General features: G+C 41.1%; 1 protein-coding gene across 1 annotated transcript in view; it reads left to right on the plus strand.

The window, feature by feature from the left end:
• Positions 1-16,993, plus strand: part of RCL1 (RNA terminal phosphate cyclase like 1) — a gene marked incomplete at its 5' end in the record, with an annotated part of 31,438 nt that extends 14,445 nt beyond the window's left edge. Inside the window, 3 exons of the mRNA XM_082301160.1 lie at positions 21-177; positions 9,086-9,189; positions 15,757-16,993. Coding sequence (XP_082157286.1) covers positions 21-177; positions 9,086-9,189; positions 15,757-15,907 — 412 coding nt within the window. The 3' untranslated portion in view covers positions 15,908-16,993. The remainder of the gene's footprint in view (positions 1-20; positions 178-9,085; positions 9,190-15,756) is intronic.
• Between the last annotated feature and the right edge of the window lie 6,484 nt (positions 16,994-23,477).

Raw genomic sequence — 23,477 nt, forward strand, 5'->3', positions numbered from 1 at the left:
ACTTTTTCCCTTTCTTTCAGATCACCAGGTTTTGGCATGTGCCTTACTGCAGAAACCATCAATGGCACTATTCTCAGTGCTGAGCTAGCCTCAAACCCTCAGGGCCAGGGAGCAGCTGTGCTTCCTGAGGAACTGGGCCAGAATTGTGCTAAGCTGCTGCTTGAGGAGGTCTACAGAGTAAGTGGCCAATGTGTTTTGCGTATATAGATGTAAGGGAAGGAGGTGATAAAATTGGTAAAGGGATAGGTGGTTTGGTGGTACCCTCAGACACGCTCAGATCCAAACAGACAAATGATCTGATGCTGCCAGTGTCTTCATCCAGGTAAAAAGCAGTTTTGAATGGTTCCTTTAACAGTGTAATGACTTACTGGGATAAGTTATTTCCAGTGTCTAATATGTGTTATTTTGAAACATGGGACTGGGAAATTCTTCTTCTGTTGCTTTTTGTCTGCAATGGAATTCAGTTAGCTTTGTGTGGGCTGCTAATTTTTTAAATAAGATAGATTGGTAATATAGTCAGTGCTTCTAAACTAGTGGTTGGAATGGGACATTATGAGTAGAAGAACATAGGAGGGAGTAGAAGAACATAGGAGGGAGCAGAAGGGGGAAAAAAAACCAGCAGGCCTCCATGTTGACCACTTTGTGGTGATGATGACAAAGTCAAACATGCTGAGAATTGTTGGTTGTATGAAGAATTGGCTGAATGGGTTGTTGGAAGGGAGCGAGGATGGTGTTTACTTAGGAATTCTAAGTGCATTGCAGTTTTCTTCAGCATAGCTTTTTTCCTTTATTAAAATGATTTTCAGTTGTGGCACGAATTTTACAGATGAGCAGCTTTCAGTCTTGCAAATGACTTGGCAGATAGCACCCTGATGAGTTTCTAATTTAATAAAGAACCTTCCAGCCACTTTGTTTTGTATCTCCACAAATATTAAAATAACTGTTTTTCAGTATTGATAAAATACCTTTGGCCTTTAGGAGGCAGTCATCTACAAATTTTACTCATTATTTTAAAAACCAAGTAGTTACTCTGTACTGTAATAACCTGTTTGACTTTGCAAAGCATTAAGACTGCCATTATTGAGATTCTGTATTAGGGAATGTAGTTAATTACAAAAATGCCCCTCAGCCTCATAAATCACATCCATACCTGTGACAGATTGTTCATCTGTGCCCATATTATTTTTCCCTTTCCCTGCTGCAAATCCTTCATCTGTTTGAATTATCATCAGGTCACTTTTTCCAGTCTTCCATTAATATTTTTTCTTTGTTTATACAGTATATGCACTGTGTTGCTAAAGAACTTTTCTAGCCCAGGTTTCTTATCTCATAGAAATGCCACCAACAGAATCTTCTTCCTGGGTTTCTGGGTACAATCTAGACGCCCGGCATTTGGAAGTCCAGCATGTGTGGAGAATGTAGTCACAACTAGTGACTGAAACATACGTCTGTTTCTGGAATTATGTGGTGTCACGTAGTTGTTTTTATTTCAGGGGTAAATTGTACAAATCTTTTGGTACATCTGTTGCTTCGTGTAAATGTCTCGGAAAATATCTTCAGGTAGTCAGATGTCCAGAGACATCAAAAATCCAGCTTCCACATACTTTCATTAGCAGCAATAGGTATTTTTTTCCCTTTGGAAGCAGTTCAGCACTTGACAGATTAAAACTAGTGGGGGAATTTGTCCAGATATTATGCTTTGCACAGAGTCAGATGTCAGAGAACTTATGAAATGAAGAGGGCTGGAAAGGCCTAAAGCAAGTAACTTTCTCCTTTAGTGTACTGCAGCCATTTCAATATGATGAGTCAAATTCTGCAAAGGGTAGTAAGGCTCTCAAGGCAGCAAGAAAAAAACATTTGAGGAGGAAGCAGGGTCAGGCAAGTCTTTGAATCATAAAGTAATAGGCTACCAGGTTTCGGTGTCTTTGAGGATCAGATTCTGAGTGAGTGGGGTTGTTAGCTGTGGCTTGCTATGATACTGCTGGTGCTTCTGGAAGACTCTTTTATCTGTGGGTGTCTTATGTGTGGGTGACTGAAAAATGCAGTGCAGAGTAGAGACTGTTTGGCCTTCACTACAGCAGCTCACTGTGGAAAAATTCTAGTTTGCTAGCATTTTTGGCTATTGTGCTAGTTATCCATTGGAGTGCTTAGCCGTTATTTAGTGAATTCCCCTCTCCCTCTACCATAGGCAATATGATGGGTTTCGTTACGTAGTTTTCAGAATACACACTTGAATTTATGTATGATATGTAGTCATACAGTGCTAGCCTGAATGTTGAAAGAGAAGGTTACTTTCTCATTTTCTTTCTTTTGTATTTTTGGGGGTTTAGTTTGTTTTTTGTTTTGGGATGGGCTTTTTTAGAGTGTTTGGGTTTTGGACATTTGGTTTTTTGTGGGGGTTTTTTTTGTTTGTTTGTTTTTATTAGGTCAGTTTGATTTAGTGTTGAACCCAGAGAGGATATAAAAACATGCTGCAAAGTGTGCAGTGTTTGTTTAGGTTTAATACACTATTTTTTTAATGTTTGCCTAGATAATATGTTTAATGAAACTAAAAATTTGAGAAAGCAAGAATAGATTGCTCTGAGTGGGCAGTCTCTATATCCCACGTCTTTTTACGCTACCTACTTGTTGAATACAGGGCTCAAGGGAGAATTTATTTTCTTGTGTTTAGATCTTCTCTTTATGAGATTATTTCATCATCTGTGTTTTTGCCAGTAGGTACTACGCTGTGGGAGCCAGGGAGGGTTGACCAGACAAGGGCAGCCTGAGAGCACTGGAGACAATTCTCTTTAAAAGGGATCACCTTTAGGTGTTGGGATCACCTAAATCTGCTGGAGTTCATTACTGTTGAAAGGGGTCCAGGGATGTTTCGTAAAGTGCTTGCTATTGTGTAAACTTTACCACCTAGGAAATCTAAGGATTTGAGTCTTGCTAAATGTTCTTTTATTAAACCTTCAAAAGGAAATTAAATAGGTTGTATGATTCTTGGAATCAGCAGAACTTTTTTGATGCACATTTGTTGATGGAAAGATGTCAGAGCTAATTGACTAATGATAAGTGGCACAGTGCCTTAATTGCAGTGGCTCTGCAAGAGGGGACAATGGAGTGACTGATTAGCATTGTCATTACAAATCCATATGCAGTTCTTTCTGAAGCTTAATTGTGGAAGGCCAGTACGGATTTTAACTCTTGTCTTTGAAAGGCATTGTTTATGGGAGCTTTATGTAGAGAGTAATTGGCAGAATGGAAAGGCCTGGAAGAACTGGAAAAGGATTTAATTTTTATATTCTTTGTAATCATGAAAAATAGGGGAGTTTGTATACCTGTTTGAGGCTGAATTCTTTAATGAAGAAAGGCCGAGTTGCTGGGGGATCTTGGAAGGGCAGGAGGGCTAAGGCTGTTGGATTTATTGAACTAGAGCTAAAATGAGTGAAGGATTTCACTGATGGCGTAATTTTCAAGATGGTCTTACTTCAGTGTAGTAAGGTTCTGCTCCATTATTCTGGAAAAAAACCCCAAATCCCAAAAACCTAAATACAAACCCTCTGCAATAATTTGTTACCCTACACATAACAAATTACTGAGTCCTGCAAATATGTACCGCACAGGTAAAGGGGGAAATTTCATGTATGCCAAAATATAACTAACACTCAATCAAAGACAGGCTCAAGCTCAGAAGAATAAACCTTTTTGAAACACTGTTGTCCAATACACAGAGTTGTGATATTTGTATGTACATGTCAGCTGTAGTATTTGTATAACATGTAAAAATGGATGGGATTTTAAGTGATCTATGTCTAATTGTCACAACTAGCTGGATCTGGCTCTGTAGTCAGTGTAAACAATAATGGAGAAACTGCCATAAACTGAATTAATACAGTCTAGAAGCTGCGTTCTACATTGGTAATGAGTGCCAGCTATTTTGGAACAAATGTTTTTGGCTCCGACATTGCCCATCCCATTTCTTTTGGGAGTGTTGTTTTTAATTTTTCATTCTTGAGTAAGCAGGTGGATTGATAGAAAAAGGCTTGGCCTCCTTGTGAGTGTTAAGTCCTTCATTTGGCAGAAGTTACTGTTCAGTCATTAGATTACAAGTAATCACTTAATGTCACTGTCTAGGAACTGCCTATGTAGGAATGGTGTTACAAATGAGTGGTTTAGATCACTTAAATCACTGGCAAAAGTAGCAACAAAAGCAAGTTTTTGTATAAATTTGTTGACGTGCAACAAAGTTTGATGGCAAGGTTCACTATTGCTTACTATACAGATGAAGCACATAAAGAAAAATTGGATTAGAATGAATCTACAATGATTTATGCAGAGAACGGGAATGCAAAAGGGTAAGGATGGAAAAGGATGATGCTGCAGAAGGGGTAAGGCAGATCCTCCCTTTGGGTCCCAAAAGTGGACCCCTTGCCAAATGTACCCTCAGACTTGATCAACGATTTGTCTAAAGGATGTAGCAGCATTTAATCATTGACTACTGCAATGTTGACACAATCAAATACTTCTGTAAAGTGCATGTGCACCAGTACACACAGTATGGGGAACAAACAAGATGAGCTAGAGACCTGCATGTAGTCACAGGCCTTTGATCTTACTGTGATTACAGAGACATGGTGGGATAGTTCATGTGACTGGAATGTTGTCATAAAGGAGAGACAGTCCAGGAAGACAGGGTGTCAGACTTGTCCCCTGTGTGAGGCAACACCTGGAACGGATCGAGCTCTGTCTTGGGTTGGATGATGAGCTTATGCATCAGGATAAAAGGGCAGACGAGTAAGGGAGACACTGTTGTGGGTGTTTGCTGCCTGATGAGAAGGAGGAAGCAAATGAGGCCTCCTACAGGCACCATGAAGCAGCCTCAACATCACAGGCCCTGGTTCTTTTGGGGGACTTTAACTACCCCGACATCTGCTGCAGAACCAGCACAGTGAAACACAAACAGCCCAGGAGGTTCCAGGAAAGCACTGATGACAATTTCCTGACACAGGCAATGGAGAATCCCACAGGGAATGGTGTGCCGCTCAACTCATACTAACAAACAGGGAAGGCCTTGCTGGAGGTGTGGAGTGTGGAATTCAGTACCTCATCCTCAGCAGGATGAGGGGGAAGCAGGGCAGTAAGTTTACAACCATGGACTTCAGGAGAGCTAACTTTAGCTTCTTCAGGGAGATCTTCATGGATAATGTCATGGAAACAAGCCCCACAGGGTCCAAGAGACCTTGAGGGGTCCAAGAGAGTTGGTTGATATTCAAAGATCACTTTCTCCAGGCTCAAGAACAATGCATCCAAATGTGCAAGATATCAGGCAAAGGGGAAAAGAGACCTGATGGATAAATAAAGAACTCCTCTCATTATCAAGGGTAAGCAGGAAATACACAGGAGCTGTAAGCAGGGTCAGGTCACTTGACATGAATATAGAGAGGTTGTCAGAGTAAGTAGAAATGAGACAAGGAAAGCCAAGGTCCACCTGGAATTAAGTCTGGCAAAGAATGTCAAGGACAACAAGAAGGGCTTTTTCAAATACATCAATAACAAAAGATAAAAGGATAATATGGGCCTGATACTAAAAGGGAGGGGGACTGTGTTAACACAAGACACAGAGGGGGCAGAGTTAGTGAATGCTGCCTTTGTACAAATGCCTCCTCAGTGAGTTCACTGATGACACAAAGCTGGGAGGAGTGGCCGATACCCCAGAGGGCTGTGCAGACCTTCAGAAGGGCCTTGACAGGGTGAAGAGATAGACAGAGAGGAACCTTCTGAAATGCAACAAAGGCAAATTCAGGGTCCTGCATGTGGGGAAGAAAAGCCCTGGGCACCAGCAGAGGCTAGGGGCTGGCCTGCTGGGGAGCAGCTCTGTGGATCCTGATGGACAACAAGCTGTCCGTGAGCCAGCTCTGCATGTCCTGGTGGCCAAGAAAGCCAGTGGTATCCTGGAGGGCATTAGGAAGAGCATTGCCAGGAGGTTGAGGGAGGTGATCCTGCCCCTCTACTCAGCCCTGGGGAGGCCACATCTGGAGATTTGTGCCCGGTTCTGGGCTCCTCAGGACAAGAGAGACATGGAGCTCCTGGAGCAAGTCCAGAGGAGGATGACAAAGATGATTAAAGGACTGGAGCATCTCTCTTATGACAAAAGGCCAAGAGAACTGGGCCTGTTTGGCATGGAGAAGAGATGACTGACAGGGGATCTTTCCAATATATCTAAAGGGAGGATGCCAGGAAGATGGATCCAAGCTCTTCTTGGTGGTGCCAGGCAATAGGGCCAGAGGCAATGGACAGAAACAAATGCACAGGAAGTTCCACCTGTATATGAGGAAGATATTTTTACATATCCTTTACAGTGCAGGTGATTGCACACTGGAACAGATTGCCCAGAGAGGCTGTGGAGTCTCCCTCACTGGAGATATTCAAGAACTGTCTGGATGCAATCCTGTGCCATGTAGCCTGGGGTGATCCTGCTTGAGCATGGAGGTTGGACCAGCTGATCTGTTGTGATCCCTTCCAGTCTTTAACATTCTGTGATTCTGTGACTAACATTTACAAAATGATTCAGTAAGATTTACTATAAGCACAATAGTAACTTAGTTGTAAATTAAGAGATGGCAACGTTCATACCACACTTGCTGTAATGTACTAAGATCAATTCATACATGCACAGACATAGACACAAAGAAGTATATGAAAAGGATAAAAATTCCCCTCAAGTTTAGTAAAATATTTAGGTCAGATGCCTCTGTACCTGTCAACAGGTGAAGGGTTAAGCTTTGAGGGTTGAGTGTATCAGCCCAGGCCCTGTCAACAGCTTTTGGTGATTGTCCTCCAAGATTTGGAGACTTGGGGGTTGTTGAGCTTCAAGAGCCGTACCACTTAGAGGGAGGCGCTGGTGCAGCCTGCTGTGGTCCAGGAGAACTCAAGGACCCTCACTTAGTACTGCTGCCTAAAGGGTTGTGAGATGCTTGGCTTTAGCCTTCTCTCTCCATCCTGGCCGCAATCTGGGTCAGTTGTTACTGAAATTTTCCTCAAAAGGTGCAGTAACAATAGTATTGTTCCACCTGGGCTATGATTTAGGCAAAAATAATGTTCCAAGGCTGTTCATTAGAAAACAGCAGTTCGTTAGGCAGAAGTTCCTAGGAACAGACTGTTTCTGATAAGCTCAAGATGAGCTTAACTGCCCAGGAGCCATTAATCAAGGTCAATGTCTAATGAGAATTCCTGAGGAGATCGTAGAGTGGCCCAAGGGGACAGGGGGGAGTGCACCACCACAAATGGGGATAACAGATTGCTACTGCACAGCAGTACTGGGGATGACTGACTCGCTGCAGCAAGAGAGCTCTTGCTGCATGTAGGACATGGTGGATGCATTGTGTTTTGATATATTGCTTAGGACATGTTTGTCTCCATGCTGACTGAAGCTTTTGTATAAATTTGATTACAAAAACATTTTATAATGTCTTCAGCTGTAGAGAAACAAAAAACCAAGCACAGAAAATGTAAAATTTTCATCCAAATAATGAGCATTTTTGAATTATTAACTGAACTACGAATACAGACAGTCCGGTGTCATGAATACTCCTTACCAAACTCTTACCTGCTTCTTGTACATGTTTCTCATTGGCAAATACAACTGGTGAGATCTGTGGCTCTAGATTGCACCACCAAATTCTGCATATACCCTGTTCACTCAAGATAAAGCACAATTTTTATCGGTCCCATAGAAGGCATTAGGTTGAGTACGTGAACTTCATTTTGATATGGCAAGTTCACACAGTTAAAAGGGCAAGTACTGCTGTAAGAGAATGTTTTGGAGTTGTGTCATGGTAGTGAATGTTATAAAGCTACTTATTTCGCTGTGGTGTAGTCAGTTGTATGAAATGCAGAGACTTTTTCAGAAGAATGGAGCTGAGGCTTGTCACACAGAAGCAAGGCCATCTTGAAAATTCAATCTTCAGTATCTCCCCTTGGAAAGGTTCTCCTTTCTGCCTCTCACTGAGTAAATGTGCCAAGGTTGTCACATTGACTGATTTTCTTAATCTATCTAGTGCAAACTTTATTGACTTTTTGGCTAGTGTTATCTCTTGAAATTATGATAGGTTACCTTCCTTGTCGACAAAGGTAACTGTCAGTTTACCTCATTACAGAACTTGGTTTTAGAAAGATGAGGTTTTAGTTTCATTCTCTTCAGAGACCCTATTCAGAGGACTTAGCATTAGGCCTGATGCAGCAGAAAACTGTTCATAGATTTCATGTGGCTGTGGATCAGTATGAATATAAGGACAGTCCAATATAATCAGGTATTTTTTCTGTTTTCAGTGGTTTTGCATAGCAGTAGTTGGTAAATTCTCTCTACAGCAGTCTTGACTGGAAGTATCCCTTTAAATTTATATTCCAGCTTTGTAAACAATTCTCATTTCTAGTTCTAGTCTTCTGGTTCTAATTAATGTATGCATCATAGTAAACACCTTCCACATACAGTACAATTTACCTTGCATATATGACTTACTACAGTCAAATAAGAGTATGTGTAGTTCTACTTAATTTTATGTATGGCTCGCTCACTTAGCAATAAAAAAAATCTTCCATTTTAATTATGGAGGGGAAATGTTTTACAAATGTAAACCCACAAAAGTTAGCAGCAAGTGTTTTTGTGGATAAGTGCTAAATAACTTTTAACTTGCTTGTTTGCACCTGCTAACACTGAACTATTTGTCCAAAGGTAACTATCATTATCATAAAATGCTGGAATTCATGGTATCTTCAAAGGCATATGAACTAGAGCTAATACCTCTTTTCAATTTACTGCAAAGAAATTCTTCAGTGTCTACACTGGGATGTTAAAACAGGTTAGGAGGGATGTTTAATGTAACCTTCTTACTGGGTTTTGTTTTAGTTCTGTTCCTTTCCCAGCCAGCCATGTGAAATGAATTTGTCATTGTTAAAAAATCTAGATTTTTATCTTCTTGGCCCTTAAAAATTGGGAGTGGTATTTCAGCCTTTTAAGTGTATATTTTGCCTTTGTTACTCTCCTCTCATCTAAATTTCTGATTTGTACAGAGATTAATTATTAAAACATTTTGGTTTGCAGGGAGGCTGTGTAGATTCAACAAATCAGAGCCTTGCTCTGCTCCTTATGACCCTTGGACAGCGGGATGTTTCCAAAGTCCTGTTGGGACCTCTGTCTCCATATACGTAAGTTGTTTTGTTCAGTTAAATTACACAGTTGTGTTTTAATTCACTAGTTTTGTTGCACACAGCTATTTTTATATATGGAAGACTTTGCCTGTGGTTACAAATAGAACAACTTGTACCTGACTTCAAATGAGACAAGTGGTGTAAGTTGCCTCGAGTTTGTTTCTACGTGTTAGATGAGTCCCTTACTGTTCTATATTATTCCTGCTTCTGAGAATTGCAGAGACAGGATTTATTGATGGTTCTTGACCTGGAATGTATGTGTACATCAGTTTGCTTTTTGTTGCCTAGTATACACCACTATGTTTTCCCTAGTACTCTCTCTGTAGCTGTCTCATTAAATGTCGTATTTCAAAGGGCTAGTCAAACTCTAAAGCTGTGATTTTTCCTATGAAACAGCTTAAGACTTCAGTTCATGGAGCTATGTGCTATTTCAAGGTTTTATCGGGCAGCAGGTCCTTCAGTCTCAGTTTTTACTAAAGATTTGTCTGCAGCTGTTAGATGTTCAGAGGATAGAAAGAAATAAATTTCTTATATTGCTAGTTGTAAACACAGGTTACAGAATCACAGAATCATCAAGGCTGGAAGAGATGTCCAAGGTCATCAAGTCCAACTTTTGACTGAACACTATTTCTCAACTAGACCACAGTGCTAGGTCTGGTTGTTTCTTTAACACTTCCGCAGATTGTGACTCCACTACCACCATGGGTGGCCCATTTCAATTCTTAACAACGCTTGCAGTGACAAAACTCTTCCTGATGTCCAATCTGAACCTTCCCTGGTGCAGCTTGAGGCGAATTCCTCTAATCCTGTCACTTGTTGCCTAGGAGAAGAGACTGACCCCCACCTGGGTACACCCTCCTTTCAGGGAGTTGTAGAGAGCAGTAAGGTCTCCTCTGAGCCTCCTTTTCTTCAGGCTAAACACGCCCAGCTCCTTCAGCTGCTCCTCATGGGACTTACTCTCTAGACCCTTCACCAGCTCCATTGCCCTTCTCTGGACACGCTCCAGCACCTCCATGTCTTTCTTAGAGTGGCCCAGAACTGACCACAGGATTCAAGTGTGGCTTCACCAGTGCCGAGTACAGGGGAACAATCCCTGCCCTGGTCCTGCTGGCCACACTGTTGCTGTCAGGATGCCACTGGCCTTCTTGGCCACCTGGGCACACCCTGGCTCATGTTCAGCTGCTGTCACTGATGCCATGAAGATTTTTTGCCTTTTCTTTTATACCCCTGTTATACCTTTTTACAACTTCTGTATTCCTAGTGCTTTTTGCCTACATTTCTTGGATTTGTTTGTCAAGCTAAGAGACTAAACATTTTAGAAGCTTTGTAGCTAGGGATCAATGTGCCCCAGACCCCAAGGTCCTTTCCAGAACACATTCTGTATACCAAGATAGAACCATCCAGGGGAAGGTTCCTTGGGGAGGGGGGCTCACTTGAGCCTCTCATTGGGGAATCTTTGATAGATATGTTAATCAGTTAAACCTATAATGTTATACCCGATCTTTGGGGGCAGACTAGGGCAGGGTGCATCTTGATGCATATGACCTGGACGTGTGCATCTAAGGATCCTTAAAATAAAGGTAAAATCCCTTTTCCACTTCTAACGGTGTATGACTCTTGATTTTAAAACCAGGAAAAGGCATCATCACCAGCACCCCCAGGTCCTTTTCCTGTGGGCAGCTTTGCAGCCACTCTGCCCCAGCCTGTGGCACTGCCTGGGGTTGTTGTGGCCCAAGGGCAGGACCCGGCACGGGGCCTTGTTGAACCTCACACCACTGGCCCTGGCCCTTGATCCAGCCTGTCCAGATCCCTCTGCAGAGCCTTCCTACCCCCCAGCAGGTCAACACTACCACCCATCTTGGTGTCATCTGCAAACTGACTGAGGGGGCACTCAATCCCGTCGTACAGGTCATTGATGAAGAACTGGCCCCAGTACTGAGCCCTGGGGAACACCACAGGTGACCGGCCACCAGCTGGATGTAACTCCATCCACCACCACTATCTGGTCCCAACCATACAGACATACCCAGTGAAGAGGGCACCGATCCAAGCCATGAGCTGTTACTATAGTTCCCTGGGTCCTCCTTCTGACTCTTCTGATAAAAGCACCACACTGGCCAACCTTCAGTCCTCTGGGACCTGCTCATTTAGCCAGGACTGATGCTACATAATGGAGGGCAGCTGGTGAGCGCTTCTGCCAGCTCCCTCAGTACCCTTGAATGAATACCATCCAGCCCCATAGACATGTGAGTGTCTAAGCTGTACAGCCAGCCACTAACTGGATCCTCCTGGGGTACAGGAGATCTATTCTGCTCCCTGTACCCCAGCTCAGGGGGCTGGTTGCCCTGAAGATAACAGTCCTACTGTTAAAGACTGAGGCAAAGAAGACATTAGGATCTCAGCCTTTTCCTCATCCGTGATGACAATGTTCCTCTCCGCGTCCAATAAAGCATGGAGATTTTCCTTGGCCCTCCTTTAGTCTTTATTGTATTTATAAAAAGACTTTTTATTATCTTTCACAGCAGTGGCCAAATTGAGTTCTATGAGAAAATGGTTAGGGAAACAGCAACCATTATCAAAAATTTAATTTATCAGACTTGCAAGTGATTTACTAGATCACAGTTATTTCTAGAGACTGAGCAGTTATTCTTTAATCAAATGAAGGGAGGTTTGTTTATCTGACAATGGCATCAAATAATAAGAGTATGAACTGTCCTTTTTCGGTTATCATGGTACCGGTGCTGTATACGTGAAAGGTACAGTACTGTGATAACTGAAGAATGGTGGTGCCATCACATGAGAGCTAAAAATTACCTAACTGCTCTTCTCAACTCCTGGTACCTTGGAAACAACATTCATCAGATTTTGAGGGGAAGACAGGGAAGTGTCCCATTGCACAGAGGGGAAGTAATCCCCTGTAAAGTAAGTATTCATGTGGAAGGTTTTGGAAGAGTAGATATTAGTGTTTGAAGTGCACAGTTAAGCATATGAGACAATCCACTCACTCGTCATTGTGAGTATTTTAAAATTTTTTTACCCTTTTTTTGTTCTGTGAAAATCAAGCAAATGCACTAGTTTATTTTGTAAGCAGGCAGAGTTCAAGTTGGTGTGTTGTCACGTTTCCCAAGCTAGGTGTATGCAGCAGGGATAAAGGTCAAGAGTACACATACTGAAGCAGCAGGTCATAAAATCTGTCATTCCATGAGAATCTGTGACTCATCAGTCCCATGAGGATCTGTTCAGATAGAATGCAGCTTTTTATGCAGCACCCGCATGCCCTCAACTAGGGCTGCTTATAAAGGACTGGTATATTTGGCTCCCAAGCAACTCATTTGATACACAACCTCATGAAGTAAATTGCAGTACGGTCATGTTCCCCATCCTTGCCTCTTCTTTTCTCTCTCAGAGCTGTGACATCTCTGCATTTAGCACTTACACCCTACAGAATCTGAAGCTATTTAAAAGCTGTGTTATGCTAGATTGGCTTCCCTGTCCAGCATAATATAGGATGAATGTGGCAGTTCAGTTGGCTGCTGAGAACACCAGGGACAAAGTGCTTTGGAGTATCCCATCAGAATGAGGGAATTTCTTTGAGATCTTTGTATTTTCATGGGATACATCTGTTGCCTCAACTAAGGATGGGAGGTGGAAGGGCAGGCAACACCATGAGCAGGGTTGTCCTGAGTGGCATTGGGGCTACCAGTCTGTATGACCAGCAGCTATCTGCATTACCCCTTTCTTAGCATCCATATTTCACAGAAGTGAGTGCCTTTCTGTCAAGCTGGGCTTAAAACTGCATGCAGGGTGCTGGCCATGCCACTAACTCACAGAGGTCAGTCTGGCAGGACAGACCTGTCTGCATGCACGTGGATCAGCATGAGCCAGGGTTACGGGAAGGACAGCAACAGGAAAGCCTGAGTGTCCCAACCCTTGGCTTTGCAAGGGTTTAGGAGTTTCAAGAGGTGGGGTTAGGGTGCCTCTGCCCAGCCAAGGTGATGGTTTTAGTTGTTCCTCTGACTGGGGGTGCCCAGTCAGTTCCTCAATCTGTGTCCGCCTTGGAAGGTCTCTGGCAGGACTCAGGAGAGCAGTGCTGGGGCTGCCAGTGCTGCCAGGCAAAGCCCTGTGCAGGCCCCAGGGCAACTGAGCCAAGAATGCACTGCTGGTGCACAGGTCTTCTCTCACATTGGTCTGTTAGTTGGTTGCGTTGCCCAATACATGAAGTTCTTGTGTACTTTTGGGTAATCCTTAGCAGGCTTTGGGGAAAAGACAGCACTTAGATAAACAGGCTTTTTACACTTCTTGTTGTTGGCTGTAAGACCTCCAGTGTGGCTCATGTAGCTGTCTGTGCACCTAAGGAGCAGTGTTCAGCTCTGCCTTGTTCTTGCCTGAACACACAGCGTAAATTTTCAGCAAAATAAACCTTCTTTGTACTTTCCACCCCCTCTCTCATTCCTCCAGCCTGTGCCTGTGTGGTTGGTACAGCCTGCACTATTATTTGAGGTGCTCACCTGTGACCCAGACCAACCTCAGAGCTAATACAGACTTGCCTTCCGTCACATACCCCTACCTTCCCGCCTCTTTCTCTCCTATTTTCAGGGCTCATACCACTTGTGTTTCTACTGCTACAAGACAAAGCTGGCCTTTTGCTGGTTCTACATTCTCCCCTGATGTCCCCAGGCAGCCTCCCCTTCGCTTGCACTCCAATGTACATGGGGGCTGATACTTTTCTCACTCTGCCTTTATTCAAAAGGGAGAAGAGGCAGAGATGCAGGGTAGCCCAGCTATGTGCAAAGAGAGGTATGGACTGAACTGATCCCACAAACATGTTGCAGAGTTTGCTGATCACTGTTAAGGATTATTCTCTGAGTCTCTGGCTCCACACTGTCTCTAGGATTTGTATAGTTTATTCTGTGCCCTCCTTGCAGTTCAGCATTCCACTCCTGCTGTTTTGGGCTTGGCTGCTTTCTTGTCACGCTGCCAGAGCCCTGTGAGAGGACCCAGCTAAGGAGAAGGCTGATACAGAGTTTGTTGCCTGTCAGCTTTATTGAAGCAATTATGCCAGCATATGCCCATTTGCCTATTACAGCTGCAACCAGAAACCTTGCAATTGGGGAGGCATGGAAGAAAAGGCATTTTTCAGTTCTTCCTTTCAACTGTTAATCCGTTTGAGAAATGAGAGAGCTGGTGTCTGTGCTGAGGCAAGTTATCAGTCCAGAAGGTGCAGTAGAAAGTATACATAGCATTGGGAGCAATGTTCCCACATTCACCCCGCAGAGGAATTCAGCAGATTGCCCCAGAGATGTCAGATCATCCGAAGCACACACCAGTATAGGTAAAGCATCCTCTCTTTTTCTGGGTCCTGCCATTTTCCTCTCTTCCTGTGCATATATCTGATTGCAGGAGCAGCAGCATGCCCAGCTGAAGTGTATAAAGCAATTTTGCTCCTGCAATTTCCATTGTACTTCTTCACAATTTCTGTGAATAGGAGCTGCCAGGAGGCTTTCAGAGGTCGCATGATGTCATAGTGCGGACAGGCCTACGCTTTTGGTCTCCTGCTTCCCATTTTGTGGGTACTTTCTCTTGATTTGTTGTAATGATATATGTGTGATTAGCTTGCAATTATGCTTTCAGCATGTAGAGCAGACAAGCCAATGTGTGAACTGGATGTCCACATTCCCTTTCTTTAAACTAAGAAAAGCACATACCAATTGCTTTAGGAGATTAAATCTTTGTTCAGAACTGCAGACTTGCTTGTGGCCATGACTGGAAGAGTCCAAACTTCTGTCTGGAGCAATTACAAATTTTCTTCTGTAATCTTTTGGTGTAATTGTTTGTTCCCTCTTTTGGAGAAGCCAGTAAAAATGTTTTCTTGGCTGTTTTTGGATTTGTTCTTTTTTTATAGTTTTTTGTGTTACTCACCCTCCAGTCAGTGTTTGTTTAGGATCAGTGTGATTGTTTAGTTTCTTCGTGCCTTTCTTTCTGAAATGATGGAAGGAATTTTTTTTCCTGAAAATGAGAAAACAGGAAGAATTCTGAGTCTCAGTATAATTCTAATGAAACATTTAACTAAGAAGTGGAGAAGTTAGTAATACAAATCAAACATATGCATTAGGATCTCTCCTAAAGTATGCACCCAGCCTTTTGGCTATCCCTGTTTAAGTTTTGTTTCTGCTTTAAACATTTGGCAGGGGAAAGGAGGAGAGTCACAGGTTGGCATGGGGTTCACATAGCCCTGATGAAGAGTCAGCATCAGGAGTAAATGACCTTGCCCGGGTACATTTCTCTCCTTTCTTTGTTCTTCCCTCACCATTTTGTCTTGCTGTATTACCAGCCATTCCTCTCTCTGCTTATACAGAGAGTGCAGAGGTTTCAGTAGGGGTCACTAGCCACTTCTACAACACATGTGAGAAGAGTGTTTGGAGCTTGTAGCCTTGTTTCTCCAATTGAACTAAGCAATATTTTTGTATTTCATTCACCATGCTTATTGCTGGAATCTGTATTAGTACATAATGCTAAAAGGCTTTCTGGTTTTTTTCTTAAACTGTGTCATTTTCTCTCCCTCAGAATTGAGTTTCTGCGACACCTAAGAAGCTTCTTCCAGATCATGTTTAAAATTGAAACAAAGACCCCTGAGGAAGAGCACGTGGGGGGGGAGAAAGTCTTAATGACGTGTGTTGGCATTGGATTTTGCAACCTCAGTAAAACTATAAGATAAAAAACATCTACAGACTTCAAGAAAGACAGAAAATGCTCCAAAGATCTAATAAAATCTACCAGTGTCTACTTATTCTGGCATAGGGAGACCTGTGATGATTCCAGTGCGGGGGTACCCAAGCTCACTGCATGTAAACAATAAAGCTGATTTCAGACTATTTAGATCTGTGCTATTTATAAATGCAATGCCAGTATTCTGTGCTGCTTGGAATGGCTCTCTGGAGTCTCAGCTGACTTGGGACTCTTTGCACTGTATTCCACTGAATGGGACACAAGTGCCTCATGTCACTGTGCTCTCAAGCCTTAATGAGGTGAGTGCTCTGGTTTAATGTATTTACTGATTTCATTTGTAGCTTCTTCTGAAAGGTTTAGATAGAGAGGGAAAAAAAATTGATCAAAACAAGCTTTGCATTTCAAAACAAGTGATCACAACGGAAATATTAGATTCTTTAGGTAATTGTGGAGATAATATTGGCATGAAAATAAAAGTAAAGGTATGACAGTAATTTGCATGTGTGTAGAATTTGGCAGATGCTCCACTCCTGTTTTCATTTACTAAATTCACAGAATCACAAAATAGTCTGAGTTGGAAAGGACCCAGAAGGTTCATTGAGTCCAACTCTTAAGTGAATGGCCTATAGTGGGATCAAACCCATGATCTTAGCATTATTAGCACCATGCTTTAACCAGCTGAGCTCATCTCAGGGTTGCAGTTTCACAGGAAGAATAAAATATCTGTCTGTTATTTTTCCTAATGTTTGAATATTGCAGAAGAGATCACAGCCTATACTGACTTATTTTAGCCTCTTTTGCGAAGATGGGCATGGGAGATGGGCACCCTCCATGACAGCTTTTGACTTACCACCTACATTCTTTTTAGGTTTGTTTGGCATGCTATACATGTGGTTCACAATTAGTTGTGAAAAGTAGCAAAAATAACTGTAGGCTTTGAGGGAGAAAAATGTATTCTGTTACACCATCATATTCTGTGTATCTGCTCCCTTTTTAAAGTGCTGATAGTGCTGTATGGGCACTACTTGGATTGATAGATACAAAAAAGTTTCTACTAAATAAATATTTACCCATGAAAGGCTTTTGGTAGATTCCAGGCAAACCTGTTTAAAGTTAAGGCGGAAGTCCTGACACAAGGGAAGAAATTTATATTTGACTCCAGACTATGTGTGTCTGGAGGAAAATAAAGCTGTGTCAAAAGCTGGTACATAGAGCAGATACTAGTGACTGTGTTATAATGGTTTTACGAACTTTATCTGATGCCACTGTAAAGTGGGCATTACCTCTGTAGTATGAAGAATGTATATTGGACCCAAAAAGGACTTTGACAAAGGTCTGATATTTGCTTAGTGTTTTGTTAACTATTGCAGGCCGTGTGAGTCATTTTTTTGCTGTACTTTGTTCTTGTTGCAATCTGTCAGACATCTTTTGGAAAAATAAAGTATTTTTTTCCTAAATAAGGTTTTATTTCCCTTTAAAGCAAAACAGACAACAACTGGAAAAAAGAAAGCCTGGAAGGCTCTTTTCTGAGCCTTTCATAAGATAAATGGCTATCTTGAACTGACTCATTAAAAAAAAAAACAGGTTTGGGAGTTGCCAGAGAGGGACGCAGGGAAAGGGCAAAGCCATTCTTATAATTTACTAGCTTTCCAAAATTTGACTTGCAGCTGAGGAAACCCTAAATAAAACAACAGGATGTGAAATAAAATAACTTGACTATATTTTTTACATTGCAAGTTAGAAAAAGATAGGTAGTATGAAAGAATTTACCTTGCTCTCTTCAGTCACTATGTAATGAAAAAACTAGAAATTATGAATTAGAATTACCCAAAATACAAAGAGCCACTGATCCAAAAGGTGAAATGTACACGCTAAAATTAATTGCCACTAGAATAAAAATATTAAGCCTACATTAATTAAAGACTCGAGTTTGTGCCACAGCTCAGATTTCTGAAATTGGCGTAAATAAAATTTGGAAGTATTGTCACAACTTCAAAAATGAAAAGCTTTATTGTTTTTAAGCTTAACTATGAAGCTGTGAGAGTTTTTCCAAATGTTTCCCATTGCACCAGACATAGAGAAGGCAATAAGTTGCCCAGGCAGCAGATTTTTCAGCAATAATTACGTCACACAATTACCTGTACTTAACCTCAGTGTTAAAGTTAGGCTGGTAACCATTAGCCCTGCTGCAAATTGCATAGCTCTGCAGCACAATGCTTGCTGCAACTCTGAATTTGCTTGTTGCTTTACAGAGATTTTATTTATGAAATAATATGTTTTTCCAGAACAGTCACTCTCTGGAGAAATATTAACAATTCCGGAGGAGGTTTTAAGCACTTTCTTAAAATTATTTGGCCTTCTTATCCTGGGAAAAGTACTTATTAGAAGGAAATCCTGCAGATAAAAGCTGTTTGTTTATCAGCAAAACAGCAATTAACATCTGTTTTGGTGGTCTGATCATAAAAGCAGTAAGATAGTTAATTTTAGAGCTGGACTGAGGAAATTTTTGGTGAAAAATAGTGTTGGTAGCCACAGACTTTTTGGTAAAGATGATAGTTACTAGGAGACACATCTTTCATCTCAGTCCATCCATGGCAGAGTAATACTCAGTTAACTTAAATTTGAAGTCATTAGCTGTACATGAATAATCCTGTACTCTTTGAAAAATCCATCAGCAATTTAGTTTATCCCTCTGTGTGAACAGCTCTGATCATAGAATCAGAATGGTTTGGTTTGGAAGATACCTTAAAAATCATCTGGTTCCACCATGCCCCAACCAGGTTGCTCAAAGATCCATTCAGTCTGGCCTTGAACACTTACAGGGATTGGGCATCCACGACTACTCTGGGCAACTTGTTAGAGCAGCTCACCACCCTTACAGTACAGAATTTCTTCCTACTATCTAATCTAAGTATACCCTCTTTCAGCTTAAAGCCATCACCCCATGTCCTGTCACTACATGCCCTTTTAAAAAGTTCCTTTCCAGCCTTTAGGTTCCACAGGTACTGACTGAAAGGTGCTATAAGGTCTCCACAGAGTCTTCTCCAGGCTGTACAAACCCAAATCTCTCAGCCTGTCCTCATAAGGAGGAGAGGTGCTCCAAACCTTGGATCATCACTATGCCCCTCCTCTGGACTTTCTCCAAGAGGTCCAGGTCTTATGTTGGGGTCCCCAGAGCTGGATGCAGCACTGCAGGTGCAGTCCCACAAGAATGGCAGTCATAGTGGTGATGTGAAAAGTATTTGTAAAATATGCTTTTACGTTGCATCTCCTGCCAATTTTGTAATACCTGTTGTCAAACTTTCTTCTATGGTGCTGTGATTGTAGTTTAACTTCGGTGTTTATGTCAGAAAATTCATGCTAACTTGCTGTAGGGCAGCTTCTGGAGTCAAAGAGATTATACTGGAAGCAAAATTGTTTCATTCCAAGCCAGTGCACTTTCCCAAAGGCATATGGGTAGAAGCCAGTGCAATAACTCTCTGGGGAAGTACACAGTAGGTAAATTATCTAGGCCAAAACAGTAAGTACATGGCTGTCCTGGGTAATGTTTTCAAAATCATGTTTATGTTACTGCCAGAGCATAGATATTTTCTCTCTTCTTCTTCTTCCCCATGGGTGATACGGATTTTGTTTCAATCCACAGAGGCGTAATTCTCTGCTTGAAAACTCTGACATTCACTTCCCTATTTCTCTCAATCATATTCTTGAGACAGAAACCAGAGGAAAAAAAAGACAAACAAGAAAAGAATGAGTTTTCAGGATGCATAATTTTATCTATGAGTTTATTTCCTTTTTTTTTTTTAATATTGTATGGCCATCTCCACACTTTTATTTTGTATGTCTGATGTATGTCCACTTCTATTTAATCTGGCTCCTGAGGGATCCCAAGTGAGACACACAACTGTGTCAGGGCAACTCTAAACAAAAGAAAAATGTGGAAGGAGTATTGCAGTTACTGCTTAGGTCTTGGTAAGCTATATCTTAAAAGATCACTCATGATGGGATATATAGAGTCTTCCTTATGCCTGATCTATGAGCAACACTGAAAAGCTCTGAAAAACACCTATAACCTGTTGTCAGTGAGAGGGATAAAAAGACAGAAAGTCCTTCAGGGAAGATAGCGTGTGGGCTGAATTGCACAGTGACAGCATTGTATGAGTAACAGGAGTAAGTCATGCACTGTGTCAGAGCATCACAATGTCCAAATAGCCCTTGGACTAGATATAAATTGAGTTGTGACATTGTTACAAGACAGATCTATTAGGATGATTTGTAGTAAATCTGTAGCAATAGATGTCAGGTATTAGTGCTAATCTCTTTCCTGGAACAGTAAGATTATGTATATGCAATAAGAATAGTGCCCAGAGCTGTATTCCCTGTGTGCTAGAGAGTATAGAAATAACTGTGTGTGTATGTAGCAATAAGGACACCCGCAGAGAAAACCTGGTTTAAAGTGGTATTGATCGAAGATGTAGCCACAAGAAAACAAAGGCCAAGATAAGCTCTACTTGAGGGTGAGCAGTGGCTGGGTGCCCATGGAAATGAAGTAGCAACCGCTCTCCACAACTGAGCACAGAGGTAGGCCATGTCTTTGCACATTTGTTGCTTTAGCAACTTTTTGCATAAATGTAGATATATTTTCTAAACTTTTGATGAATGTGGATATATTCTGTTCATTAAGACTATGGTTCTGAATGGTCATCCCTCAGCACATCAGGACAGAATTTTCTTTCATGTCTGGAAATACAGTTTTGATTCCGTATAATGCACTAAACATCTGCAAGATACATCTAGATCAAAATATGCCTGAGTTTTGATTATTTACTCTTTTTTTTTTTAACGTCATGAAAATGAGAAAAAAGGAAGAAAACCCCAGCCATATTGGTTTGTGTGTCAGCATTCAGAAGGTGCCTGAAGCAGCAAGGCTTCCTGAGATATTTGTTAAAGTATTTGTATTTAGAAATACATGTAAACATTCAGAATGTGACTTAGGGAAAGAATTTCTACTGCAGAATGTTTTTGACCATTGATTGTAAAAATCTACTTCATAATTCATGCCACAAGTTTATATCCACTATTTTCACTTGATTTTTAGGACATAAGTAATCTACATAATATGTTTTCAAAGAACACATCCACAATGAATCAGGGCTAAATAAGACAGACTAGGAAATGGCATTGCTATTTCTTTTGGAAATGTGTTTGCCAGGTTGTTAGCAAAAATACTGTTTCTTCATCCTTCACCATTAATGTTAGCAGCAAGTTTTGCCTTGAAATAGTGTCAAGATCTTGTTCTAGAATTTTCTAAGCAATGATGTATGAATTCAAAGTGAAGAGAGATTTTGAAAGATCAGTCTTTTTCTGTGCTATGTAGAGCATCTTAGAAGAATAGGGTGTTAGACAAGCACAGGCTTCTTAACAGTTTCTTACTCAACAAGAAAGTGAGGGGGGCTAGTCCAAAGCTATATCACCAGAGGCTGGATGTGGCAGCTGCCTAAAAAGGTTTTCTTAATTTTAGTTTAAAGTAAAAATAAAGAATGAACATCTGTTTCAGTTTGCAGATTTAAATAAGCATTGTTAGCAGATTTTTTTAGAACATGAAATTTACAGTAAGAAGCAAAAAGAGAGTGCAACTAATAGCCAAGGAGAAGGATATTGCAGAATCTTATTATCCTTCTTTTCCCTCCTCAGTCTCACAAGTTTGCACAGAAGAGAGCAATTTTTGTCAGAAAATGTTGAATAGCTATTGAGACATTGTAAGGAAAACACAAGAAATTACCAAAATCCTCACTTGCCTGACTGACACATGGAGTGAAAACTTAACTATATTTATGTTCATGGCATTTTCTTCACTGAACCACTTTCAAAGAAAGAGCTGCTATGAGAAAATTTGTCTGAAACTTCTCTTTTCACACCTTTCCAGATTTCAGTGAAGTCTCTCACTGATTTCGTCTGCCTTACGTCTTCTCCAGACAATAACAATGCTATTAATACGATTTGAATTGTTATTGATAAATCATAGGCATATAAATATAAAAAGGTACATTGTTTGCATTCCTGTAATGTAATTTTTGGCTTCATGCATTTATATCCTCTGTTCCAGAGTCTGTGTTTTGGAGAACTGCTTTTGAGCCAGTGGTAGAGAAGAATGAAGTGACTCATTTGTATCCCACAGGGAGCTGGACTAGAAAATACCAAGATTTACAGAACCTCAGGTCTGTGCAAACATTTGCCTCACTTTATGATGGCTATAACCTTGTCTGGGTTCTACAAGCCTGAATCTCCCTGGCTTATTTTTGCTCTTTTTTAATGTTGGTTTTGGCTTGAGGGTGGTGGGGTTTTTTGTTTGTTTTGGTGAAGTTTAGGTTTTTTCCTTTGTTATGTTCACAGAATTTGTTTGGTTTATTTTTTCTACCTCTAAAGACTAAATTCTGCTAGTTTTACTTGAGAAAGCTTTCCACTGTGGTACATCCCTTCCTCTGCTGATCCCTTCTCACTCCTTCTGTTAGATCCATGGTCTTTGCTCTATTGTATAAGCTGGAAGAACAGCCTCCACCATGCTGCAGTGGGACTCCGAGTTGCTACATTATTTTACTTCTCTGTTCCCTGTATGTACAGAATCCTCTGCAGGCTGTTCTCCTGGCCACTCACCCAGACAGCTTCCTCTCTTTTTTCCACTGGTCACTTATCTGCCTTACTACAGGGATTTTCACCACGGTTTCTGAAATGGAAGAGTGAAGAGACAGACTGGATTTCTTCTAACTAACTCTAGTAGTTCCTGCTGTAGAAACAAAGCATTGTCCTCATCTCTTCCATCTCAGAGGTCTCCTTGAAGGCTTGTCATCTTGAAAAGCAGTGGTCTTCTGGCTGAATCCTCAGAGTTTTAAAGTGGAGCAAGAAAGCAAACTAAGTCTAACAATCAAAATCAAAGTTTTGATTTTGATCCCACTAATATATATGGGCTGCCTTAAAACCGGTGGAATACTATGCTATTAAATTGACAACACATTCTTATAAAGTCCTGAGTCTCTAAATTGCACTAGATAAAATCTTGATATAAAGCTTCAGTCTTATTGAATTGAAAGACTTAATTCTTTTAGGACCTTCTGTTAAGGAAGCCAACCTAATATTGTGTTTGCTCATCAGTACTGTGGGGGTTTCTCTCATTACCTTTCCACTGGTGAAAACCCTTATGGCATTTCATCACATAAGGTATCTACCACTGCTACTGCAAAGACTATCTCCAACACAAAGTCAAGGTTAGCTAAAGAGAAGGAGTTCTGAGGACTAGATACTACTTTTTACCTTCTTGCTTTTCAATGAAGCAGCGTGGGGAATAGAAGTCATGAAGATATAAAAACACAAAATTGAAGAAACTGATGTAACTGTGCTACTCTTTCAATTATCTGTTTATATTTAAAATGTTTAAGGCTATTTTTAAATATTGTTCTTTAGTCCACTAGCCTTTTATAGGGAATAAAAAAAAATCCCAACCCTTGCCAGCATATTTTTGCAGCACTAGCTCATGTAACAAATCAAGAAACACAGATGCTAAGGGT

The sequence above is a fragment of the Coloeus monedula genome (assembly GCF_965178545.1).
Source record: "Coloeus monedula genome assembly, chromosome: Z".
Taxonomy (NCBI): domain Eukaryota; kingdom Metazoa; phylum Chordata; class Aves; order Passeriformes; family Corvidae; genus Coloeus; species Coloeus monedula.